The sequence below is a fragment of the Talpa europaea genome (assembly GCF_964194135.1).
Source record: "Talpa europaea genome assembly, chromosome: 15".
Lineage (NCBI taxonomy): Eukaryota > Metazoa > Chordata > Mammalia > Eulipotyphla > Talpidae > Talpa > Talpa europaea.
The window spans coordinates 71911407-71939013 of NC_140083.1; the positions used below are offsets into that span (position 1 = coordinate 71911407).

A 27607-nucleotide genomic window follows, 5' to 3' on the forward strand; every position below is an offset into this window, starting at 1 on the left:
CTGGTGGCGCAGCGGTTGAGCGCTGGGCTGCGACACTGCTTGCATCTTCTGCAGCACCAGTTTGATCCACATGGCGTGCAGACCGCTCCTGCCGCCTGGTGCTCCCCTCAGCAGTGTATTTCGTCCGTCTGCCTGTTCTGTTCCCAGCTCTGGCTCTGGTGAATTCTCTTATCCTCCCGTGCTTCTGACTGTACCCAGTGCTTGTATAAATAAATAAATAAATATTTTTTAAAAATTTATTTATTTATACAAGAACCGGGGTATAGATGTGCTGGACAGTGAGAGGATTCACCAGAGACAGAACAGGGAACAGACCCAGCAGACTGATGAAATACACTGCTGAGGGGAGCAGCGGGTGAGACAGGAGAGGTCTGCTGTGCCATGTGGGTTTCTTCCTAGCCGGCTGGGATTGAACCTGCGCTGAAGAGGTTGTGGACAGCTTCACAGTGCGTGCTCAACAGCCTACACCCCCAGGGAGGCCCAAGTTCTTTTTTTTGAATTAAGCTATAATTGACAAATAACATTAGCTTCAGATGTACAACATCATACTTCTATAAGTCTAGTTAACATCCATTACCATAATTACAAAATGTGTGTATGTGATAGGCAACTTTCAAACATACAACTTTCAAACATACAGTATTATTATTTATATACTTGTCATGCTGTACATGTCCATGACTAATCTGTTTTACAGCTGGAAATGGATACTTTTAATCCATTTCATCCACACATGACTTTTTTTCAGATGTGGTGGGGGGACTAATGCCATAGTTGGCTGTTTGAGGAGAGAACTGACCAGAGAAAAGTAGGATTATTAGGCATCATTGAAACATAAGGTTGAGTGGCCCCAATCTGCTGCTGTAAACTTTAGACCTTTGTGATTTTTTTTTAAAGATTTATTTATTTATACAAGCACTGGGTACAGCCAGAAGTGTGGGAGGGTGAGAAGATTTACCAGAGTAAATCCCCAGAGTGGGGAACAGAACAGGCAGAAGGACCAAAGTACACTGCTGAGGGGAACAGCGGGCATGGCAGGAGAGGTCTGTCACACCATGTGCGACCCTCACTGGCGGCCAGGGATCGAACCGGCTCTGCAGAGGCTGCGGGCAGCTTCGCAGCCCAGCCCTTAACCACTGAGCCACCAGGGGAGGCCCAACCTTTGGATTTTTATGCTGCAGCTCTGTACTGCCTGACTGCAGGCATAAAGAAGAGGAATATGATTAGGGTTCTGCTAGGTAGACAAGAGAAAGAATACCCATTCAGGGAGTGAGGAGTTTGGGAAGACAGTGGTTGAAGGCTGGATCCTGGGAAATAAGAGACATAGGAACAAAGTAAAGTGGGGTGTGAGTTCATGGCTGGTAAAATGTGACAAAATAGAAGGATCTGTAGAGGGCAGGTAGTGATGAGGTTAAAGAATCAATTGCCTTGGAGTACAATGTGAAGTCTTGGTTGAGGGTTACAGTCAGAGACTGAATGAATTTTTCTGGTTAAGCTGTTCATGGGGATGATATGGAATGGGTGACTGAGGTAGAGTGGAGAACTATTAATGATATTGCGCTCAGGAAAGTAAGAAGGCAGGGCATCACATAGCCTATCCATGTGGACATCCAAGGGATCCAGGTCAATGACAGGATGTGGGACAGAGAGAAAGTCTGTAGATTCAGCGCCAAAGTTTTAAATGAGAATAAATGGCAGGTAGATTTGTGGTTTGTTTGGTTTTTTTAAGATTCATTTATATATACAAGAGCTGGGATACAGGCCAGAGGTTTGGGGGGTGAGAGGATTCACCAGAGACAGAATGGGGAACAGAATAGTCAGATTGAAGTACACTGCAGGGGAGCAGCGAGCGAGACAGGAGAGGTCTGCTGCCCCATGTGGGTTGCTCCCTGGCAGGCCAGGGATCGAACTCGTGCTGCAGATAGCTTCATAGGTTGCGTCTTAACCCCTTGTGCCACCTGGGAGGCCCGGCAGGTAGATTTATAAGAAAACAGTGGATGTGATTATTAGATGTGCCAAATGGTTTGAGCCTCAAAGGAGCTGAGCTTTGTGTTTGAAAGTCGAGGAGGAAAAGTAATAGTACGGACAGAGAATAGTTTTTTTCTGCAGGTTCTTACTCAACATCTCATTTGTCTCAGCCTTTACGTTCCCCTTTCTAGTATCAGCTCCCTTGAGAGAATGGCATGAGTTAGGTCAAGGAAAACCTAATGCTTCTCATGTAGGTATCTTCATAAGTTCAGTTTAATTGATGCTGCAAATTATTATGGTTAGCTGAAATGGCTGGTGGGGTTACTGAATCTCTGGTATTATGTATGGCCAAAGCAGATTGCAATGATCTCACTTTCAAACACACTGACTTTCAAACACATTGACTCCTTACAACAAAATTTCATCCTAAACATGAAGTGAATTTTGAACAGAGCTTAAATCCCTTTGACTGATTATAATTCCAAGAGCAGATCCAGGTCTCAAGAGGAAGAGCAGCGTGGTTTCAGGTTTTCAGAGGCCTAGAGTCAGTGAAGTTCATGTTCTTGTTTCAGCTCGCCTTCCTAACCTCTCCCCTCCTGATCTGGCAATTGATTGACATATAAGTGAAATAAAGTAAGAAGAAAAGATTAATGATTTACAAAAAAGAAAAGATACCTATTTCTGTGATTTAACCATTTGTTTTATTTTTTAAAAGATTTATTTAGGGCCTCCCCAGTGGCGCAGCAGTTGAGCGCTGGGTTGCGAAGCTAGGTTCGATCCCCGGCTGCTCCCCGGCCTCCGGCGAGGGTCCCACATGGCGCGCAGACCCCTCCTGCCGCCCACTGCTCCCCTCAGCAGTGTACTTCGGTCCTTCTGCCTGTTCTTTTCCCTGCTCTGACTCTTGGTGAATTCTCTCACCCTCCCGCGCTTCTGACTGTACCCAGTGATTGTATGAATAAATAAATAAATAAATAAATAGATAGATAGATAAATAAATAAATAAATAAATAAATCTTAAAAAAAATAAAATAAAAGATTTATTTATTTACCTATGCATACAAGAGCTGGGGTACAGGCCAGAGGTGTCAGTGGCCGTTGGGCGGGGAGTGAGAGGATTCACCGGAGGCAGAGTGGGGAACAGAACAGGCAGTTGACCGAAGTACACTGCTGAGGGGAACAGCGGGCAAGTCAGGAGAGGTCTGCTGCACGGTGTGGGTAGCTCCTTGGCCAGCCGGATCAAACTCATGCTGCAGTGGCTGCGGACAGCTCCATAGGTTGTGTCTTAACCCCTTGCGCCACCAGGGAGGCCTCATTTGTTTTATTTTTAAGGTAAATTATTTCTGAGTCATGTGATAAAAAAGGAAAGAATTGTCATTTTTTTTACTGGTGACTGCAGAGATCAATAGTAGGGGAAATAAAACTTTGAAATCTTTGTGTAATTTCCACATTTTCCATTAAATTATATGATCCTTGGCAGGGAACTTCTTAGCTTATCAGTTTCTCTCGCCTGTAAAGCACTGTGTGTATTGATGTGCTGCCATGTACCATGTCCTTGGAACCTGCATCTGCACTTCCCCAGATGTACCTGTGTGTGTGCTGAGGGTATTCATATTTTGCTTCCCACTGTGTTTTTGTCAGTGTTTTCTAAGTCCCTTTGTCCTTTTGGTAGCTACTATTTTTATATTGTTAAAAACATGCCTGCATTTTAAAAAGAAAGCAGGTACTAGGAAAGATCAAGAAAATTACCATGTATCTCTTGTTATAAAATCCTGGTCATGCATGGGGTTTCAAGGTCAGTGCATCACTACACAGTAACCACATAGGTAATCTCATTGTATACATACAGAGCCTGTTTTTTAGAAATGTAAAACTCTTCTTTGATGATATAATTAATACTTTAAATATGAAAATAGTATCAGAAATCCCAGTGTCCTGATACTTTCCCTTCTGCTACATTAGTACCTCCCCTTGATCCCTGCCTCCATATTAACAAGTTAGTTTATATCTTCCCATATTTTTGTATACTCAGGTAATCCTATGCAATCCATAGGTACACACAGATCTATAAACAGATGGTGTTTCTGTCATTGTCTGATATACAAAGATGGAATCATAATGTATATAATTTTTTAGTAGAGTGTTAGATAAAAACACAATCCCATGTTTGAAGAATGTCTGTGTATCATCTTGCAGACCACATTAGAGCATGCAAGGCCTGAAGAACCGAGCTGGGATGAAGATTTTGCAGATGTGTACCATGACCTAATCCATTCTCCCGCCTCTGAAACGCTCCTCAATCTGGAACATAATTACTTTGTTAGTATCTCAGAACTGATCAGTGAAAGAGATGTGGAGCTGAAAAAATTACGAGAGAGGTATTTCAAATTTCTTGCATTATCATAATTTAGTGTTACATTGTCAAATGCGATAGTCTGCAGAACAACTTGTTTTCATATTTTATAAGAGTGAAGAATAAAATAGAAAAAAATCTTTAATATTAGAAATTGTCTTGTGTGTATAAATCTGTAATATGTACTGGGAAGGTCCTCATAGGCATATATGTCAATTGTCTTACCTAAATAAATTATGGTAGGTTTTTGTATTCTTATTTCTAATAGGAAGAATAGCTTACTTCTTGAAGGTTTACTTTGTTCCAGGCACTATACAAAGTGCTTAGCAACAGAAATGTATTTCTCACAGTTCTGGAAACTGGGTAATCCCAAGTCAGGGTGCCAGCAGATTTGGTGTCTGGCGAGGATCCACTTAGGCCTTGAGACAATGCCATCTCCATGTGTGCTCACCTGGCTCTTCCTCGTTGTGTGCTTCTCTAGTCAAGAGAAAGCTTTTGCATCTCTTCCTGTAAACACTAATTCTATCATGCAGGCTCTACCTTTGTGTCCCCCCTCCAAATACTGTCACACTTGGGGTTAGGATCTTAACATATGGATTTGGGGGGACCCAGACATGCAATATATAACAGATGCCCTATCTCATTTGATCTTTACCACCTTTTACTGTGATCATCATCCCCATTTTACAGATGAGGAAACTGAGGCTTAAATAGGTGATTTGTCTAAGGACAAGCTGGAATTTGAAACCAAATCTCTTAACCATTATACCATGCTGTCTCCCTATTCTGAACCTATTTAAAATCCTTCTGTAACTAAGTCCATTTTGTAAGTTTATTTACAATGGGAAAAAATGACAGTTTGTTTTTCCTAATTTTAATTAGATTTAAATTCATTCAGTATGGATTGCTTCATACAACAATGCTTTTGTGATTATTTTTCTTCAGAGAAAGTAAATATTGCTGGTGGTATTTATTACTTCCCAGAATGTTTTCCTAGTAATTCTATAAATTTTAAAATAATCCAGGACATGCATTAGAAGAGTCTAATGATATTTATTACCTTAAAAACATTAAAAGACTTTAGGCTTATGTGACCTTACGATAATGTTTTTAGTGTTGTTTTGTAAATTTCCTTGATCATGAGTATATTAGCACTAAATCATTTTTTTTTTGTGACTTGACTTAATTTTAAAATAATTGATTTTAAAATGATGTGTGGGCCTGCTCTGATTAACTTCATATTAGAAAACACTGGAATGAGCAAGATGAGAATAATCAGTTATTTTGAGGGCTGTCATAGTTAAAAAAATTTAAAACACGAAAATCATAAGCAGTTAGATTTAACCTTTTCTCATAAGGAATGTGTACCACATGGGCATTTTTATTAAATTACATAGGTTTATGCATTTTTATTACAATTCTCCTACTTCCCTGTACCTTTTATTCTCAAATCTAGTAAAATAGTAGAACTATCTGTTTCAAAAAGGACATGTTTTGAGGCATTTCTCACTCTTTATGGGTTTGAGTTTGCTGATTAATTGTATTGAGATGGTTTACTTCTGTCTAGATGGACTACCTAAAATATGAGTAGTTGCTGCCAGGTAAATAGTTGAAGCTGTCCCTAGAGAAGACAAAAATTTGATATTTTTTCTAGTTCTTTATTAGATAGCCAATAAATTTGTGAATATATATTTAAACTAAAAATGAAAAACTAGAGGTTTTAAAATATATAGAAATTTGATCACATACTATTGATTACTTACCTTTTGTTGGACTTCATTTGCTTGATTTCTTCCTACTAAGGCTTAAACTACATTACCTTCAACTCATTCTGAATCTGTTCTTGGATCCCAGGTTTTCAGGGACTACATTAGTTTTGTCTGCTTAGGTTTATTAATAAATTACCAGCTTGGATATGTACTTCACATCTACTGCCATTACTAGTCCTTTCATTCAACTGATAAACTACTCTAAGTTGGGGCCCACTTACTGCACCTACCAGAAAACCCCATATCTGGCCATCAGTATTCCGTAATTGTTCTTTTTTTTAAATAAGAAGAATATTTCCTTTCCATACAACGTTTTACCCTTTGGGAAGATGAATTAATTTACTGATTAATTATTTGCACTTACCAGTACTTTATGGGTCTTTTTTCTGTCTTGGGGTTGTTTTTCAGTAGGGGTTTGCTTTGGTTTATATTTTGAAATGTTCTTTTGTTATATTTTTTGATGGAGCTTTGCTTTTTTGCCCCTGAACTTATAAGCAATATTTGAATGCTTTACTTTAAAAATAGTTTGTAGTTTATTTTTCACATGTCCAAACTGCTAGCTTTAGCTTAAAAGGAAAAGTGAACTATGTTCCACTTAATGTAGGTAATATTTATTGTGAAGGTGAATAGTATGATTTAAGGTAAGGTGTAATTCACTTGCATCTGTGGAAATTCATCCAGAATTTTGGTGCTTAAATTAATATATCCAATTCATGAGCAGAAATGACTCATTTTTCAAGTTTCTCCTTTTAATGCCATTTTACAGTTTTTTTTTTTTTTTTTTTTTTTTTTATAGAGGCATGTTTGTTTATTTATTTATTTGTTTGTTTGTTTTGTTTATACATGCACTGGGTACAGTCAGAAGCGCGGGAGGGTGAGAGAATTCACCAGAGCCAGAGCGGGGAGCAGAGCAGGCAGAAGGACCGAAGGACACTGCTGAGGGGAGCAGCGGGCGGCAGGAGAGGTCTGCACGCCATGTGGGACCCTCCTCTGGTGGCCGGGGAGCAGCCGGGGATCGAACCGGCGCCGCAGAGGCTGCGGGCAGCTTCGCAACCCAGCGCTCAACCGCTGCGCCACCGGGGAGGCCCCCATTTTACAGTTTTAAAAAGGCATTTTACATTTTATAGTTCCTTAGCACAGCGTTAATATAATTATAATGATTGTTTTTCTTAAGTGTCTTAAGGTTATAGAATTGTCATGCTTGACATATTGAGTCAATATGTAGTTAGTATTTCATCTGAGATGTAGTATAATTTTTATCTTAATCATAGAAAATACTTAATTTGTGTCATTAACTGTATAACTGACTACTTGGTATTTGCATTTAAGGTGAAATAAAGGTTAGTGAAATTTTATTTGCTGAAATGTAGTTTTCCTCACTGGAAATGTACTGTTTAAGCAAACCAGATTTCTTTTAAACTCAAAATAGCAATGATACCTTTTATCCACTAGAGGGAACATGTGTATTGTAAAATATTAATTATGCATATCTAAGCTAGTCAATGTTTAGCAGTTATATCCGTTTTAAATTATAAGACTATATTGTCAATGATCATTTCTATAGTAAATTAAATGAAAACCTTACTTGGAAGTATTATCTTTATCTGATTTAGTAGTTATTAAAAAGTTAATGAGGTCAGTGGGGACTAAATGGTATTGAAGGTATACATAGAAATGTATAAATGTATAGTAAAAAAATTTGTTTTATCATATATATCTTAACCAGTTCTTATTTAAAAAGTATAAATTCATTTTAAGGGCTATTTATTTAAATCAACTTTGTGCACTTAATATCAGTTCGAGTCTTAATAGTTAATTGGCAGCTTCTAGTTGATGAATACCTGATTTGCTTATTTATGTTTTAGACAGGGTATTGAAATGGAAAAAGTGATGCAGGAATTGGGGAAATCATTGACAGATCAAGATGTAAATTCATTGGCTGCTCAACATTTTGAATCTCAGCAGGCAAGTCAAGTACAGTGACTTTTAGGTTTGCAGTTATGTTTTCTTTTACCTATCATTTTTGTAAGAAAAGTAACCAGAGGGTATATTGTCTCTTTTTAGGATTTAGAAAATAAATGGTCTAATGAATTAAAACAATCAACTGCCATCCAAAAGCAGGAGTATCAGGAATGGGTGATAAAACTTCATCAAGACCTAAAAAATCCCAACAATAGCTCCCTCAGGTATTAACTAAACATTGTTCTTACTGCATGAAAGCTCATTGTTAGTAATACTTCATATTTAGTGCAAAGTTGAACCTTTTTAGTTGAAGGTATTTTTAAATTCCCAATGAAAATTCAAGATAATTTTGTGCTTCTTTTAAGGCTTTTTACGTTATAGACTGTATGTGGATTATTTATCTTCGATCCATCTGCCTGTTCTACTCCCCACTCGCTCTTTCTTTCACCTTCCCGCCCCTCTGACCTGTACCCCAATTCTTGTATAAATAAATAAATCTTAAAAAAAAAGAAAAAAAAGAAAATACTTATTTCATTAGTTTGCTTGTCACCTCAAATCTTTGATGGGCTCTAGGAAAGTTATGATTATCTGGCTTTTTCTTGTTATTACAATGGAAATATGTTCTCTTATGGCTTTCTACACCCTGAAGTAGGATATTTTATTGATTTAAGCTTATTTTTAGGTTACATTTGTCATATTTACTAATGAAGTCAGCTTTATTAACTCCAAAAATTTAGTCAGGGGAATGGATTACTGTTATAGAGTTACATTATCCACTGCATACTGTGAAATTTGAAATGAACAATTGGACAATTATAGTGCCTCCATGGGAAATCTTTTTAGACAATTCAAGAACAGAGTAGAGCAAAGAGAGAAATCTTCCTACGGAGGAGAATGGTGGGGGGTAGGGGCAGGAAGACAGGAAATGGTTTAAAACAATAGACGATGTAACTATATCAAAGTGAACATCTTTTTTAATAATTCCTTTTCATTTGACTATTTAATATCATTTCTGTCACTTTGTCTATTTTCTGTTTTTGCTAGAGCCAGCCCCGGTATAGGATGTATTTTTTAAAATATGTTATTTTAAAGTAATGTGAGTCATGTCATTTAATTATTCTTACAGGCCATTAGAACTATTAAATGGCAATATATAAATTGATATTTTAATGACTGAAAAGAATAATATGCATTACTTAACTGTGAGGAAATGAAAGAATAAGTGGGAGTTTTAGAACTTACTATTGTTCATGATCCTACTAATCACCATGGATAAAAGATGAGTTTAGGAATAAATTAAATGCTGTTTTCAGCTCTTTAGTTTTTCTCTTGATAAAGCACTCTTGAAGAAAAGTTTTTAACAAACAGAAAAAATATCCATAATTTTATTAATTTCAGTGAGGAAATTAAAGTTCAGCCAAGTCAATTCAGAGAATCTGTAGAAGCAAATGGAAGGATTTATGAGGAACAGAGAAAGTTAGAAGAAAGCTTTACCATTCACTTAGGTAAGTATTACTTTTTTGCCTTCTTAATTTATCTAACTTGTGAAATTCTTTATGCCATAAGAGAAAAATCCTAGCCTATAAGTAGAATGTAATTATTTTTATTCCCAAATTATGTCCTGCTCCAAGAAAACCTGTTGTTTGTTGGCTTAGCTTTTCTATTTTAACTTTGTTATTTTTTGTAAATAGAAAGATTGAATACTATCAGTTATTAAAATGGAATATCTCAACACCCATTTTTAATTATTTATAGTGTAGGGTTCTCTGGATTCTTACCATTAAGATTTGCACCCCTTTTATGCAAGATTTCTTTTTTTTTTTTAAGGATTTATTTTATTTTGATGTATACGAGAGCTGGGGTACAGGCCAGAGGTGGGGATGTGTGAGAGTATTCACCAGAGACAGAGTAGGTAACAGAACAGGCAGATTGACTGAAATACACTGCTGAGGGGAGCAGCGAGCAATTCAGGAGAGGTCTGCTGCACCATGTGGGTAGCCCCCCCTGGCCGGGAATCAAACTCATGCTGCAGTGGCTGTGGTTAGCTTCATAGGTTGCATCTTAACCTCTTGTGCCACCAGGGAGGCCACTCCCCCCGTTTATACAAGATTTCTGCAGCTGTCTAAGCATCTTTCTGGGTCCATTGCCTCCCCCCATAGGAGCCCAGTTGAAGACCATGCATAATTTGAGATTACTGCGAGCAGATATGCTGGACTTCTGTAAGCACAAAAGAAATCATCGAAGTGGTGTGAAACTCCACCGACTCCAGACAGCACTCTCGCTTTATTCCACATCTCTCTGTGGCCTGGTTTTACTCGTAGATAATCGAATCAATTCATATAGTGGTATTAAAAGAGGTAAGTTAACATCATACATAGTTATTTCTTTAAATTTCTCCTTGTAATATTATTCTTACAAAGGTTTTATGGAAAAACTCAAATATTCTTGGTCACCCCAGTAGACCAGTAGCACATTTACTTGGCCATAGCAGGCTTACTTTTGTTTCATACGTCAGCATGGACAGAATGCTTCAGGATATTTAATTCTTATGATTTTTTTATGTTATAAATAATACTCTTACAGGATCTTTGTTTTAAGATTTAAAAAAGAATACTCATGACATAAATGTATGTTTCAATTTAAAAACAGATCCTGGTTCAGTGAATTTTAGTTCATTTATTATTTGGTTTTTTTATGATAACCTGAAAATTTTTGAATATATAAAAATGTGTTGAAATGTTGAACTATTTTTAAAAATACATGAATAGAGTTTATTTCCTATCATAAATATAAGACTCTAATTGTATTTTGTAGCACTTTTGGGATTATGATCACAGTATCTACTATTTAACAAAGTCTTGAATTATATTAAAATTTCCCTGTCTATTAATTATCTACTCTTTTGAGTGATTGAGAGGTTAAGTTTTTTAATCAAAATTGCTGTATCCTGAGTGTGGTTTTTGTGAGCTTCCACCATGGTGTACCAAGGCCAGGGTCAGAAAGTGCAGAAGGTGATGGTGCAACCCATCAACCTCATCTTCAGATACTTGCAGAATCGACCTCGGATTCAGGTGTGGCTTTATGAGCAAGTGAATATGCAGATAAAGGGCTGTATCATTGGTTTTGATTAGTATATGAACCTCATATTAGATGATGCAGAAGAGATTCATTCTAAAACAAAGTCAAGAAAACAACTGGGTTCGATCATGCTGAAAGGCGATAACATTACTCTGCTCCAAAGTGTCTCCAACTAAAATGATCAATCAAATGAGGAATGGTGGAGAAGCTAATGCATTTAGCTTTTTTTACCTGTTCTTTGTTGGGAAGATAGTTCTGAAACATTTGTTCTTATTGTTTTAATTACCCTTATGTTATTACCAGATAGTAATAAATTCTGTGGAATTGTTTTTATTTAGAAAAAAAAATTGCTGTATCCTAACTTATTAAAAGGACAAATATAAGAAATCATACTAGGGAATCTTAAATATTCTATTTATACTAGAACTCATTGTCTAATAAGTATATACTTAGTATTTCACTTTTCACCACTAGAAGTTTGTAAATCTTCTGGGTCTCTTAGATTTTGCCACAGTTTGCCAGGAATGCACTGACTTCCATTTTCCCCGAATTGAAGAGCAACTGGAAATCGTCCAGCAAGTGGTTCTTTATGCCAGAACCCAGCGTAGGAGTAAGGTGAAAGACACAAATGGTGAGTCACACTCAAATTTTACAAAATTTTACTTTCACTCTTCTCTAAGCACTCTAATTTAGCATAAGGGTTGTCTTTAAAATACAGAAAGTTGTGTGGGTGGAAAGATGGAAGAAGGAAATTAAGAGCGAAAGTCAAGATCTCAGAAGCCCGATAAATTCTGTTATTTCCTTTCTTGTATGGTTTTGCTCAAGGTCCTTAGCTGCCTTTAAATTTTTTCTGCTTATTAATTTATATATTTTTACATCATTGTTCATTTGATACAGTGTTTGATTTCTCTTCTCGGGTGTTGTCCCTGTAAAATCACCACCACCAAGATACCTGTGAACCGTCACCATGGACTCTTGTGTTCTTCCCTCTCCCTCCCCTAATGAATGCCTCCAGTTAATCGTTTGGCTGTTAGTTTTGTCTTTTTTGCCTTTAAATTTTAATTCCATAGTTGTTCTGGAAGTTGGCTCTTGTGGAAAGTTACTGATCTCTAATCTAAGTGATATAGCTCCAAAGTGAATATCATTATCATTATAGAGTATTGAAGTGAGAGGACATGGTAGCGCAAAGTACAACCATTTTCTGTGTTCCATCTTTGATTTGCTGAAGTATCATGAAATCAATTGTTTGTAGTTGTTCCTTCAAAAATTTGCTATTTCTTTGAATAATTGATTTTTCTATATTTATCCACAATATAAACATTCTTTCTAATTTTTTAGTAAATTTCTGGAAAATGTTTTTAAAGCTATGGAAAAAGTTTGTGGCCTCTCTTTAGACGTTTTCTATATGTACAGAGAGAAACTTAAGGAAAGACATACGTGAAAGAAAAAAATCCTGCTCAAAGCATAATTCTGTGTTTAATTGAAATAATGAAAGCTTAAACAAGTACTTTATAAATTAAATCAGAGCCATAGGTTTTTTTTTTTTTTTTTTTTAGTTAGGAGCTAAATATAAGAGTAATATTCATTTAAAAATATTTTCTGACATTTCATTTTGTGTCACAGACATAAAATCACAATACATGCTCTTATCTGTCTTGAATAAATACACATTATTTTATTATTTTTTGTGAAAACTTGATGGTCTTGCTCAGGAAACAGAATATGGCAAGCTTTAAAATTGTGGCTAGTCACACCTTTAAATTCCCTCCTGGGTGTCTTTTGTTTGTTTTGTAACTGTAGTGTTTAAAACAAACCATCTCAGTACTTTTGGCTCATATCTTTTGTGTTTTGTATTAAGCAAAGAGATATTGTTATAACTTTGCCTGGTGTCTTTGTCCTCTATCCTCCTGTAAATTGTAGAATCCCTCCCTTTCTCTTATTTATTTATTTTTATAGAAGCATGTTTTATTTATTTATTTGTTTGTTTGTTTGTTTATACAAGCACTGGGTACAGTCAGAGGCGCGGGAGGGTGAGAGAATTCACCAGAGCCAGAGCGGGGAGCAGAGCAGGCAGAAGGACCGAAGTACACTGCTGTGGGGAGCAGCGGGCGGCAGGAGAGGTCTGCGCGCCATGTGGGACCCCCCTCCGGTGGCCGGGGAGCAGCCGGGGATCGAACCGGCACTCAGCGCTGCAGAGACCACGGGGAGCTTTGCAATCCAGCGCTCAACCGCTGCGCCACCGGGGTCCCTCCCTTTCTCTTATTGCTAGGATGTATTTAGACTTAACTTGATTGGCATTCACTGTTGTTTCCTTATTTATTCAACAGATGCTAAAAAGACATTTTGGTTTTTAATAATTTCTTAAACAAGTAAAACATTCTCAAGACTCACAATTCAAACTGCATAAAAGAGCATACAGTGAAAGTCTTCATCACTCTGTCCCCCAGATATCTAATTTCCCACTCCTGAGGTAGCCAATGGTATCTCATCTGTACCTTTCCTGACATAAGTTTCTGCATATGTGAGCACATGTATGTGGGCAGTCTTTCCCCTTTGCACCCTTTACTGTACTCTGTTTTTTTCACTAATTAGATTATCTTGAAGACCATTTCACATCAGTACATAAAGGGCACCCTCTCATCTTTTACTGCTGCTTAGTCATCTATTGCAGGATGTCCCATTATTAGTCAGTATTTTATTGATAGACATATAATCTGTTCTAAAGTTTTTGCTACTGTAAGTAATAATGCATGAATAACCTTATAACCTTGCACATATGTCAGTGTGTATGTATGTGGGTACACCTAGCTATAGACTAGATCCCTAAGGGAAATTTCTGGGCTTAAGAGCACATATATTTATTTATCATTTTGATAGTGTCAGCAACTTCTCTGATAGTAGCTCCAGCAGTTGATAGTCCCACTAAAGGTGACTATGACTTTGCTGTGGCAAATGCATGTTATGACAGAGCCAGATTAAGTGTTAGAAAATCAAAATGGAAATAGATTTTAACAAAAGGCCTTTTAGAAAGTTCCTCTTACCCTTCTACACTTTCTTCGGCCATCCCATTCAAACTAGCAATGAAGTGATCAGAAACATTTTATCCTTATTCTTAGTAGTGACTAAAAGCATGCAGATTGAGATCATGACAGGTGTGGAAGAAGGAGGAGGATTCTAAGTATATTTGTGAGAGATAGAAAGTGTGCAGTAAATGACAGGAAGTTTTTAAACCACATACGGTTAAGGCAATGCTTGTACATCATGGTATTATTTTGTTCTTGTCAAGCAACTATTTTGTGGTTTAAGTGAGTCAGTGAAACAAGTAGGTTTATAAAAGACAACTTTCTTAAAGGAAGCTGCATGTTGTTCTAGGAGAGTTTTGTGAAAATACTGCCTTTCCCTCCCCTGTGATGCCCATGTATTTGTTCTGTTTGTTTATCTCCTGATGCGCATGTACCTGTTTATTCTAAGACATTCTGTCATTGTCCTTACTGTATTTATTGGATTAGCATCTTTACATTTCTACAGTCCATGATGAAAAGTCAAAAAGAGTGTGTTTTGTGCATACTTAATATACATTTTTTTAAATTAAAAATAGCCATCTTCTTAGTATCACAAGATATTACCATTAAAACATGAAAGGGGGGAGGACCTCCCCGGTGGCGCAGCGGTTGAGCTCTGGGTTGCGAAGCTGCCCGCGGCCTCTGCGGCGCCGGTTCGATCCCCGGCTGCTCCCCGGCCACCGGAGGAAGGTCCCACATGGCGCCCAGACCTCTCCTGCCGCCCGCTGCTTCCCTCAGCAGTGTACTTCGGTCCTTCTACCTGCTCTGGCTCTGGTGAATTCTCTCACCCTCCCGCGCTTCTCACTGTACCCAGTGCTTGTATAAACAAAACAAACAAACAAATAAATAAATAAAAAACATGCCTCTGTTAAAAAAAAAAAAACAAACATGAAAGGGGGGAAACAGTGGGAGAAAGTGGATGAACTGTGAACTCTTCTCTCTTGTTCACTTAATAAGGATTCTGTTTGTTTATATCTCATGGACATAAAGTTAGTCTTCTTTTTTAGTGTGCTATGACATTAATTCAAAGCTTGTCAATTATAGCTCTGTATGAGAAGCTGTTATGTTAATTACATTACATTAATTATGGATCCTGGCAACACGAAGCTTCTCTCAATGCCTCTTTCTCCCACTGTCCCTTATTTATAAAATACATGTTTTTACAAGTTATGTTATAAATCAAGTTGTCAAAGTAGTCACCAGATAAAAATATTAAGTTATTTTTATGCTAAATATTTTTGAACTGTAATATCCCCTGGACATTTGCAGTTTATTCATTTGAAGTTTTGGCGATTTTCAAGTGATTTTCTGATCATGAAAACCGTTCCAAAATATTTTCTTATTTTATTGTAATAAATACATAGTCTCTTAGAGAAAGACATTTGGGGGCCTCCCCTGGTGGCGCAGCGGTTGAGCGCTGTGCTGTGAAGCTGCCTGCAGGCTCTGCAGTGCTGGTTCGATCCCCGGCTGCTGGCGAGGGTCCCACATGGCGCTATAGACCTCTCCTGCCATGCCCGCTGCACCCCTCAGCAGTGTATTTCCTCAGTCTGCCTGTTCTGCTCCCCGCTCTGGCTCTGGTAAATTCTCTCACCCTCCCATGCTTCTGACTGTACCCAGTGCTTGTATAAATAAATAAATAAATCTTTAAAAAAAAAAAAAGCCACTTGGAATGCTAATACTTATTCTGCATTTTTGAGCTCTGATAGAATTCTTATAAAAATCAGGTGTATTTTCTATTTTTTGTCATTATTTTAAAAAGCAATCTTTTTTAAAAATAATATTTTTGTTTTGTAAGGAAAAAAACAAAGCACCCACCACCATCCATTACACCCACTATTCTTACTCCTACCTTTTCACCTCTGGTAACCTCAAGTCAGCTATCAGTGTCCATATGCTGTTTTTTATTTCATTTTCTCCGTTCATCCCTTTTATTTCCTTATATTGCTCACATAAGTGAAATCATCCAGCATTTGCTTTGTCTCTCTAATTAATTTTGCTTCACACAATCCCTTGAATTCTTTCCATTTTCTTTGAATGGCAAAATGTCATCTTTTAACTGAATAGTATGCCATCTTCTCTGTGCCTTCTCCTATCAGCGGGTACTTAGCTTCTTCCAAATCTTAGCTATTGTAAATAGTGCTGTCACAAACATTGTGGTGTACACAGCTCTGGGGTTGATGACTTCCTATGCTTCAGATGGAACTGCTGGATCCTAGGGTAGTTCTATTTTTAGTTATTTGAGAAACACCCATAGTACAGATGTATCTTCTATTAGAAATATATGTATGTATGCAAAATAACTTATGTTCAGCTGTAATAATGTATGATCAGTTGTGATGTGTCTTGTTTCACCAAACATTTATGCTTCTAAATAACATGATGTCTTCTAAAAAGATAAAACTTTGGAATATCTTTTTTAAAAATCTCATTTAAAAGAGACTCTCATATCTGTTTGAAATAAATTGTATGTAATTGTCAGACAAGAAGTAACAAATTTCAGAAGTGGGCTAAATTTCAAGTGATTCCTGGTGTTACTAGCCATTTGTTTGTAGTCCTGAACAAGTTAATATCAACAACAGTGACTCAGATTCTAAAAATAAAGATGGCCGCACGACAGCTATCTAATGAAGGTATTTTATGTGTAGTTAATTTAGTATCCTGAACCTCCCAGATGAAAAATAGGATATTGGCAGGTGTAATGTGGTTAAGATCATAGGATTGGAAATCTGAGTATGTGAGTTGAAGACCTAGTTTCACCACCTATCCATCCATCCTTGGTTACTTTAATTAGCCTGTCTAAGCCTCTGTTTCCTCATATGTAAAATGAAGATAGTAGTAGTACTTATCTCTTAAGTACTAAAATCATAAAGTTATGATTTTAGGGGTTTAATAAGAACTAAAGGAGCTGATTCATGTAAAGCATGTATCAGAATGCCTGGCTCCTAGAGATCTTTAATTTTGTTGTTGTGATTGCTTGGGAATAATGGTACTGATATGTTTTCTTATGTTGTTGTGTTCTTTCTTGTTGTATTATCTTATGGCCAGATTCTGGAAACCGAAATGGAGGAAATGATGATAAGACTAAAAATGCAGATAGAAACTATTTAAATATTTTACCTGGTAAGTATTATTTTAAACTGTCATTTTCTTATAATTCCAAACATGGAAATCATGGATTGGAAATCTAAGTCCTTAGGGCATGCATTGCAGAAAGCTTGTGGTGCATCGCTTTGAAGCAAAATTGTTTCTGTAGTACACTTTCACAATTATTCTACATTTTAAATCTTTAGTCTTATACTAGTACTGACTTTTTTCTAGATCTATGAAAGAAAAGTTGCATTTGATCATGTGTTATTTCACATTTTACCCTTTATACATTGTTTCTTAATAAATAAACCAAGAAATATTTTTTTATTCAGAAATAGAAACAGTAGTACATTGAGATCTAAACAGTTGAACTTGAAGAAACAGGGGTCACCTGACTTAAAAATCTTTCTTATTTCCATTTCCCCATAAATTGTTGCTTTCATTTCTTTTATTCCCTTTATTATTCTTGAATATGTTCCTTATCAGTGAGAAATTTAGCCTCTTGAGTCCCTTCTGGATTGAATACATTGTAATAATCCTTATCAGTATTTGTAAGACAGGGTATACAAGGAAGGTCTATTTATTTACTTTATAAGCATAAAGTTTGTTGAACGAATGGTAACTTTTGCCATTTCATAAATAACCGAGGTTGTTTCCTCATACTTCCTTCCCCAGATTTTCTACGTAGGTCACATCCCATCTAATCTAAGCAAATAGCATACCCATTTCTGGTATCCATCTTGTCAGTCCCAGTGGCTTAGCTTGTGGTCATCAGCTTCCGAATTTCCTCCCACCTTCAAATACCCTACCTTAGTGGATAATGTTAGAGCAGGATTACATCACCAAATGCCATTTCCTCTACTCTGTAGAACAGGAAACTAACCTCCTCTCCATCTAAAAATACCATCATTGAGACAGGATTTATTGTATTTCTCTTCATAGATCCATAATTTAGATCATCCATATTCTGCTACTTTCTTAAAATGTACCAATCTTGCTATCTATTCCAGAGGTACTGATGTCTGATTTTTTGAAACTTAACTCTTTGTTGCAACATTTATTTTCTCTTTACTCCTTTTTGGAAAAAGTCTAGAAGTTAGTATCTCATTATACCATCAAATCAGGAGGATATGTCATAAGTTTGGACTAGATAAAGAATATTAAATTGTTCAGTTAGTCTGATAGCATCTGAATTTCCATTTAGTTAAAGGATTCCTACACAGCCAGGAAATTGACTTGAGATTAAAAAAAAGTTCCAAATTCCAAATTCTTTTTAAAGTTTTAAGTGGCAAAGAAAAAACAGTTTTGTATATATTTTTTTAAGCTGTAGGTTTGCTTTACCATTATCTGAGAATTTACAGTTTATATCGTCTTATTCTTTTTTTTTTTAAAGATTTATTTTTTATTTATGCAAGAGCCGGGGTACAGGCCAGATGAGCAGGAGGGTGAGAGGATTCACCAGAGATAGAGCAGGGAACAGAACAGGAAGACTGACAAAACACACTGCTGAGGGGAGCAGTGGGCCAGACAGGAGAGGTCTGCTCGCCATGTGGGTTGCTCTGAGGCCAGCGGGGATCGAACTGGCACTGCAGAGGCTGAGGACAGCTTCACAGCGCTGCGCTAAACCACCTGCGCCACCAGGGAGGCCCCTATATCATCTTATTCTTGTAACAACTTTGCAAGGAAGGGAGTCGGACATTATTTATCCCTTTTCATACATTCAACAGAGGATCTAGTTGAATTGATTTGCCCAAGAACACTCAGCCAATCAGTGCTGGAGACCAGATCTTAACACCCAATCTACCCCCTTTTCTGCTATATCATATTGTTTTGATTACTACTCCCAGCTCCATGACCCCCATTTTACTGATGGGTACAGTGAGGATGAAAGACAAGTCAACTAAGGTCAAACAAAGCAGGGCCAGTTTGGGGATGAGGAGCTCCTGGCTACTTCATTAACTCATCCCGCTTCACTACTTACTGGCTCATAGCCCCTCTCAATGCTGCAGCCTCTATCATCTAAATTCTCAGCAGGGGTTGAGGAGGTAATATACTGAATGGGTCCAGAGCATAGCATCTTACATAGTCTACCAGGTTTCTGGTCAGAAGTCTGTGTCTTCATTGTCTTTCAGGGAAGTCATTATACTGGTGCTCATTAGTTGGTTTTTTCTTTGTCTAGTTTATTTTAGTATCTCTGTAGCACTTTTTTTTTATGTGTATCTCGTTCTTTTATCTTAAGTTCTAAAAAGAGAGATTTTCCTAAAACCTGTCAGTATTGTCCATGGATACAGTGTATGAACTGTCCATAAGAGTGGTTAAACATTGCACAGAAGTGTATAAAGAACTTAAAATATACTAGATATTTATGCATAGATACAAGTAAAAGCTTGAAATAGTGACTCTGAAGCAAGGGTGAGCAGAATTTGTGAGAACAGCACCTAGGAATGGAAGAGTAGTTCTTAGAAGAGCAAAGCTTTTCTAGAAGGACATGTCAGGATGTCCAGTGATGCATACATATTTGTCAAATATATATTCTTTGTATCTTTTATATTTCACTTATTTGCATTGACAGAAACTGCAGAATACAAAAGCTGATGAGATTTTTTTCTGATTAGGATGGTTATACATACTAGTGATTATAGGAAGCATGGATTTTTTTTTTTGACATTTTATTTTATTTATTTATTTGTTTGTTTGTTTATACATGCACTGGGTACAGTCAGAAGCGCGGGAGGGTGAGAGAATTCACCAGAGCCAGAGCAGGGAGCAGAGCAGGGAGCAGAGCAGGCAGAAGGACCGAAGTACACTGCTGAGGGGAGCAGCAGGCGGCAGGAGAGGTCTGCACGCCATGTGGGACCCTCCTCCGGTGGCCGGGGAGCAGCCGGGGATCGAACCGGCACTGCAGAGGCTGCGGGCAGCTTCGCAATCCAGCGCTCAACCGCTGTGCCACTGGGGAGGCCCAAGGTATCCATTTTTGAAGAACTGAACAAAAGCCTGTGTGGCTAGAACAGGAGGAGAGATAGGAGAAAAGAGGACTTTAGACACGTAGGGAAGACACACACCATATAGGCCTTGTGGACCTCGGTGAAACATTTGGAGTTTTTTCTAAATTTAATATGAGCCTGTTGGATATTAAAGAGGGATAATGTAATCTGATTTATATTTAAATCATTTTGGCCATAATGTGGAAATGGTTTGTTGGGAAAGGATGGAATCAGAGAGCTCAATTAATAATAGACATCTATTACAAAAACCTCAATGAGATGAGGTGATAATAATAAGATGGAGTGTGGGCCTCCCTGGTGGCGCAAGGGGTTAAGACGCAACCTATGAAGCTATCTGCAGCCACTGCAGCACAAGTTCCATCCCCTGCCAAGGAGCTACCCACATGGCGCAGCAGACCTCTCCTGACTTGCCTGCTGCCCCCCCCAGCAGTGTATTTCAGTCAGTCCGCCTGTTCTGCTCCCCGCTCTGTCTCTGGTGAATCCTCTCACCCCCTGCACCTCTGGCCTATACCCCAGTTCTTGTATGCATAAATAAATAAATCTTTAAAAAAAATAAGATGGAGTGCTTAGATTTGAGATATTTGTTGGCAATAACAATGAAAATAGTTGGTGGTGACTGGATTGTGGATTGAGGGAAAGGAAGTAATTGAGGGCAACAGTTAGTTTTTGTCCAGATTAACTAACTGGATGAAGATTAGTCCCATAAATTAAGGTGGGAAGAACGGATTCAGGGTATTGGAAATACCTTAATAGACTTAAGAAGTAGCATCTAACATGGGCCATTTCAAGAATTTACATCAAAATGGTGACTATGAGTACTCATGTGACTGACTTACTACTTTGTCACCTCTTCATACCAATTTCTTTCCCAGAATGTGGAAGCAGCAGTAATCCTATCTTCATCCTAAGTCCACTAGCCTCCTGATATAACTCTTCTAGTTCAGCACATGGCCTGCCCATTGCAGTTATTTGTAAGGCCTATTGAAGAGTGTGATTTATGCATTTGAAAGTCATGATTTTATTTCCTGTTCACAGGAGAATTTTACATTACACGGCATTCGAATCTCTCAGAAATCCATGTTGCTTTCCACCTTTGTGTGGATGACAATGTGAAATCAGGAAATATCACTGCTCGTGATCCTGCCATTATGGGACTCCGAAATATCCTCAAGGTTTGCTGTACCCATGACATCACAACAATAAGCATCCCTCTCTTGCTGGTGCATGATATGTCAGAGGTGAGCAGACGGGAAAATACTTTAATTTTATAAATATGTTAACCCTCAAATTGTATATTAATGATAATCAGATTTATATTTTGAAGGCACTTTTTTCCTCCACAAATGGATCTTTGCATCTCGCATCTGGTTGGTAGAATTGAGTGATGTATAATAGAAAACGCTGAATAATCCTTATCATTTATGTTTAGAGAATTACAGCGTTAAGTAGGTTAACTGGAAAATCACGATTACCTTTAGCTTTGCATAAAGCATGTGCTCCTAATCTCCTTTGCTCTGTCCCTCTCCTCTTCCTTCCCCATTTTTGTCTTAAGTAGAATTAGGTTTACCTCCACTTTATCTTTGGCTCCAGGTAACGTTAAAATTACTTGCCTTTTCTGGGGACTCATTAACAGGCACTGGAAAGAGATGCTAGATGACTAAAAGAAGCCGTTTTCTCAAGGATGCTCTTTTGGATAATGCAAATTTTGGCTCCCACAGTTGAAAATGTCACATAAGTATTTCTTCGTTTTGTTATGTATAATACTTTTATTTATTTATTTTTTTTAAATCTCTTTCCCTGGCTGCTTCTTCTCCTTGCTTTCTTCCCTTGACCACAAAAAGACTGGAATGATTGTAGAACTAATATAAAAACTAATTTCAACCTCAAGTAGTCAGGAGTAACAAAGTACCCTCAAAACCAAATGGATACAGGCAAGGCCTTAGAGGGCCACTGACCAACCTGGATGGGCAGCACCCCATCAGCAGCTTGGCCCTGTATGTTTTGAGGTAGCTTTTTTTTCAAAGCAAAATAGCTGACTGTCAAGTGCAGATTGTAAATGTCGGGAAGTGTGAGCATTGATTATTAAAAGTTATTTATCGAAATAAAAGAGGTGTGCAAATGCTATGTTATAACACGCATTGTTAAAGAGTTTTTATTTTGCTTTTTAGATCGACTAAGTCATTATAACATTAGGCCTCATTTTAAATGCAATACCTTATATAAACACACAAATAATCAGCTCCATGTAAGGCAAGATGATTTTAAACAATGCCCCACTTAGAATCCATTTGTATTTTCACCATGCGCATTATTGTTTTGATGTAGAGGATTCTGAACCATTCTAGGAAAACTGCACCAGACTTTCTGATTTCTCATTCTGTTCACTTCTGTAGTCTTGTTCATACCTAATATGGTATCTGGAGAGATTGACAAATATGTTTTTCCTCCTGTAGCTTTATAAAGTTTTACTTCCATCAGGAATATTTAGCCATCGGTAAGCGATCATCACTAACTAGTCCATCTATAAAAGGGTCTTTGGGGAGTAACAAAGAAAGTTTGTGATGAATTCCAGCCACAGGGAAACATCCCAACCTTCCTGCAGCTGGACTCTTGGTTAACCAGTTTATAAAAATGGGTGTATGTAGGTGGGCAACAACCTCAAAAACAGTGTTTCCAAAAGTCACCAAGTTCAGATTTACTTCCAGACATCTGATAATACCAGCATTCCCTCTCCCAGTGTCACAGAAGGTCCGTGTTTTAAATTGGGACAGCCAGCTGCAGGACATTAAGTTTCTTTCCAAAGTGTCCATTTTCATTCACAAAAGTATATTGAGTCATAATCCTCCCATTTGTTGTATTTAAACATCCATTCAGGTCAAAAGGTTTATTCTATGAACTCAGACAGCACAGGACATAGAGGTAGCACTTGTTTTAGTTCTTGTGCTAGGAGCCCAAAGCATTTTCAGGTATTGTTTTTCTCCTCTAACACACAGACTTACTAGACACTCAGTTACCCCATTTTAGTGTGTGCAAGATAATGATGACAATGTTTCAAACAGCCTGTGCCTTCTGGCAGATTTAAAAAAGAACTGTAGAGTGGTGGTGGTGAAGTGGTGGGCATAGCTGCCTTTCAAAAAAGAACTGTAGAAATTAATTGTAGCTTTTAAAAAAAAGGAAAGGAAAAACTAATCTACTAGGAAAAAGACAGTCATACTGATATTACCAGTTTTTGAATCTCTACAGATCTTTGTGGTCTGAAGATACTGTCACTGGAGTTAGCATCCTATCAATGCAGAACAAACCCACAAGGCAAGAATCCTGAGTTCATGACTCCTTTTTACTTTTACTATTCACTTGTTGAAAAACTTGAGAATTAGGGATTTTAATTGTGTTATTGTGGTTTAGGAGATGTTGTTCTAAGCTTTTTATTGGAGTATCATACACATATAGAAAAGTATACATATTGTAAGTTTATACCTCAGATTTTCAAAAACTGAACACCCATGTAACTAATACCCAGATTATGAAATAGAAGCCACCCTTAAACCACATTCCTCTCAAGGGTAGCTACTGTTTTCTCTTTGGAAACCAAGGATTAGTTAGGCTTGCTTTTGTGGTTTATGTAAGTGGAATCATATATATATATCATATGATATATGGTATATATAGTATATAGCATATATAAAATATATATCATATATAGTATCATATATATCATATATACTATATCAGATATATAGTATATAGTATCATACATAGTATACTATATATATACTATAATCATATATATATAGTATATACACCTATATCTGTCTCCTTTCACTATTATGTTTGTGAAATTCACTATGTTGTTGTTTGTGGCTGCAGAGGATCTGTTCTCACTGCCATATATTGTGTGACTAGACCGTGATTATTAACTGTTCTACTATTTATGGACATTTGGGTGGTTTCCAGGTTTTGTTTATTACTACAGAGGGTGTTGTGAACATTCTAGCACATATATTTTGCTATTTCTGTTGGTTTTATACTTAGAGATGGAATTGTTAAGTCTCCGGGTATACATATATTTAGCTTTAGTAGCTATAAAAGTTTTCCAAAGTGGTTGTACTTAATCCATTATGTTTAGATATGAAAAATAAGAAAGCCAGACTATTTCTCACCATCTTATAATGGCTGTGAAACTGAATGATGCAAATATTTCAAAGGCACATACTTAAGACATAAAGAACAGTCTTGCAACCTTCCCCATAAGTGCATAAACTTCAAAAAAATGATTCTTATGTCTAATTTTCAAGACATATGATGAAGACCTAAAGCTATATACCTATAAATCTTGATCATTCTACACTTCAGTCTTACCCTAACCAGAAGATTTAAGTTGAGTAGTCAACTATTGCATTAACTTTAGATAGAAGATATTGCCTGTGATCAGAATTGACACATTCAATGTCATTTTCACAGGTTTAGAATTTATTCCATGTATAGCGCCCACTTGTCATCTGAAGTATAACCATAGGACCCAATCTTCTGACTCAGTTCCAAAATCTAAAATGGTTTCACATGATATGTTCAGCTTCTTCAGTTAAGTCCATGCACAGTGTATTCTCATAGGTGTGACACTAAGATTCATTGCCTTGCCATTATTTAGAACCCATAATCAGTAATGCTGTTCATTGTTTCCTGACCCACTGTGTTGTATGCCCATCTGCTGTGTAATCTAAGTTTTATTTCCAGAAGTCAGCTCCTTGTAGGATTGCAGACCACATCCCACGGTAGCAGGAAGTCATGTCTTGTCACAACCTCATTGACTTTAAAGGTTATGGTTACCTTTTCCAAGTACTCAAAACCATTCTTTTTAGGAACTCATTTTAATCAGAGACATGACAGGAAAGCTTGGCAGGGAGCCTCTGTGCAGGCATATGAGAGATTTAAAAACAATTTGGATTGGGCCTCCCCGGTGGCGCAGCGGTTGAGCGCTGGGTTGCGAAGCTACCCACGGCCTCTGCGGCGCCGGTTCGATCCCCGGCTGCTCCCCGGCCACCGGAGGAGGGTCCCACATGGCGCGCAGACCTCTCCTGCCGCCCGCTGCTCCCCTCAGCAGTGTACTTCGGTCCTTCTGCCTGCTCTGCTCCCCGCTCTGGCTCTGGTGAATTCTCTCACCCTCCCGCGCTTCTGACTGTACCCAGTGCATGTATAAACAAAACAAACAAACAAATAAATAAATAAATAAACATGCCTCTATTAAAAAAAAAAAAAGAAATCTTAAAAACAATTTGGATGTGCATGCAGATGTCTGGTTCATATGCTGCTAAACAACATTAAATTAAATAGAATATGAGGGTTTCTATCATCTGAGAATTATGTTCTCTATCACTTCAGATATATCCTGGGAACCTGCCATGATTGATATTTTGGGATGTTCTCTGAATAGCACTGATGAAATTTTGTCACTAGCTGACATCATTCTGATAGGTGTGAAGTTCTTGGTGTGTCTCATAGATATTTGCTTGAGATCGTAATATTCACCACACATATATAAAAAGCTAGAAAGTATGATATTAATGGAAAAAGTTGATGATCTTTGGCGTGTGGCAATGAAAGGACTTTTTTGTCATCAAACCATTAGAACCATCCCTTCTCTAACTTGTGCCTCAGGTCTTTCTTTTTACTACCATTAACCTGATTTCAGTGCATTGAGATAATGTATATTCTGTTTGTTGGTGTTCAAAAATATCCCTTAATTTTAAAATGAAATATGCGTGTATTTTTCTCAGTTTTAATATCTAATGCACAAAGTATCAGGCACTACAGTCCACATAAACAAAAGTTCATTAGGCTCCTCAGTAATTTTTAAGAGTGTAAAAGTTCCTAAGACCCAAAACGTTTGAGAAATAAGCCATGATATGGCCATGAAATAACACATTTCATAGTTATAAGCTTGAGGAATTGCAACATGATAAAATAATTCTGATAGTAATGAAAAGAAATGGTATTTAAAGTGATATAATCTCTGATCATAACTGGAAAATTTTAAAAGTGCATCTAGTCAAAGATTAGAAAGGAACATAGAATTCATCCACTCATCTTTTCAAAAAAATATCATTGAACATTTCCTAAATGCTAGTGATATATAAACAAATTCTATTGGGAGGTGAAAATCTGAAAAGGTATCACATCAATAAGCAAAAAAAAGAAAGGAATGTAGAAAAATGAATGCAATATAGTTAGGTGATAGGGTTATGGTGTTTATTTCCATTTCTAATAACATGTTATGCACGAAAGACATTTTAATGCATTAATTTTTCACTTATATAATTTAATAGAATTATTCATGCTTATATTTTGAAACTAGTAGGTAGAGTTCCTACATCACTTATTTTGTTTTTAGAATTAATTATCTAGGAAATTTTTAAGGATATGCTTATTTTTTAGTTATATTTACAAAATGGATTAAATTAGTTTGTACTCCACAGGTGTAGTCCAACAACTAGAAGTAGTTATATGTCTAAAACCTAGACAAAATCCAGCTGTAAATAGTTACCCAGATCAGTCTCTTTACAAGGTGGATGGTCAGCAGCATAGATAAATGAAGGTCTCACTATGTATTTTTTCACAAAGTTCTGTTAAAAACATGATTTGTCTTGTTTCTATTTTTAGGAAATGACTATCCCATGGTGCTTAAGGAGAGCAGAACTTGTGTTTAAGTGTGTCAAAGGTGAGCATGCCCTTATATTTAATAATGACCTATATTTCTTTCTCCCAAACATTCAAAGTAGATCAGCCCAGGAGAAAGTATGTGAAAGCTACCACTGTCATCTTTAAATGATCTAACGAGTAGATATTTCACAGTGGGCTTTTTTTCACTTACCTGTTTCCAGTTTTAAAATAAACCAGCCCTGTTGAAATGCAAAGATATTTGAATTTTCTGATTTATTCTCTATTGCCTTTTTTTTCCTTAAAAAGAAAAAAAAATAGAACCATGTACTTAACTAACTTTTCTTAAACTGCTTTAGCTTCAGTGTATGGAGACTAAATGAGACTTGAGAAATCCTAAGTAAAAGCGTGTTGACAAAACTCTGCTCAGCCTCTCTGGCATGGAGAGTTAGGGATAGCAGTTTATCTGTCCTCTAGGCCTAACCTCTCCTACAGGCAAGTGGCTACTGAAAAGTCAAGGCATGAAATTTCACTTCATCTCTGTAAAGGACCAGAACTCACAATTCAACAAAATTTATTGTTCTCTTTCAGGCTTCATGATGGAAATGGCTTCATGGGATGGAGGAATTTCTAGGACGGTGCAGTTTCTGGTACCACAGGTCTGTTATCTGG

General features: G+C 37.1%; 1 protein-coding gene and 1 pseudogene across 3 annotated transcripts in view; both read left to right on the plus strand.

Moving 5' to 3' along the window:
• FERRY3 (FERRY endosomal RAB5 effector complex subunit 3) overlaps positions 1-27607 on the plus strand; it is a gene marked incomplete at its 3' end in the record, with an annotated part of 30295 nt that overhangs the window by 1990 nt on the left and 698 nt on the right. The window contains exons 3-12 of one of the 2 annotated variants that reach the window (XM_084254783.1): positions 4162-4343; positions 7953-8061; positions 8152-8273; positions 9448-9554; positions 10209-10406; positions 11630-11758; positions 17235-17309; positions 21317-21519; positions 26939-26996; positions 27527-27594. In XM_084254783.1, the coding sequence (XP_084110909.1) occupies positions 4162-4343; positions 7953-8061; positions 8152-8273; positions 9448-9554; positions 10209-10406; positions 11630-11758; positions 17235-17309; positions 21317-21519; positions 26939-26996; positions 27527-27594 (1251 nt within the window). The remainder of the gene's footprint in view (positions 1-4161; positions 4344-7952; positions 8062-8151; positions 8274-9447; positions 9555-10208; positions 10407-11629; positions 11759-17234; positions 17310-21316; positions 21520-26938; positions 26997-27526; positions 27595-27607) is intronic. The other variant, XM_084254784.1, reaches the window with a different exon arrangement.
• LOC311185029 (small nuclear ribonucleoprotein E-like) lies at positions 11025-11303 on the plus strand (annotated as a pseudogene). The gene has a single exon. The product of its transcript is annotated as a small nuclear ribonucleoprotein E-like (transcript).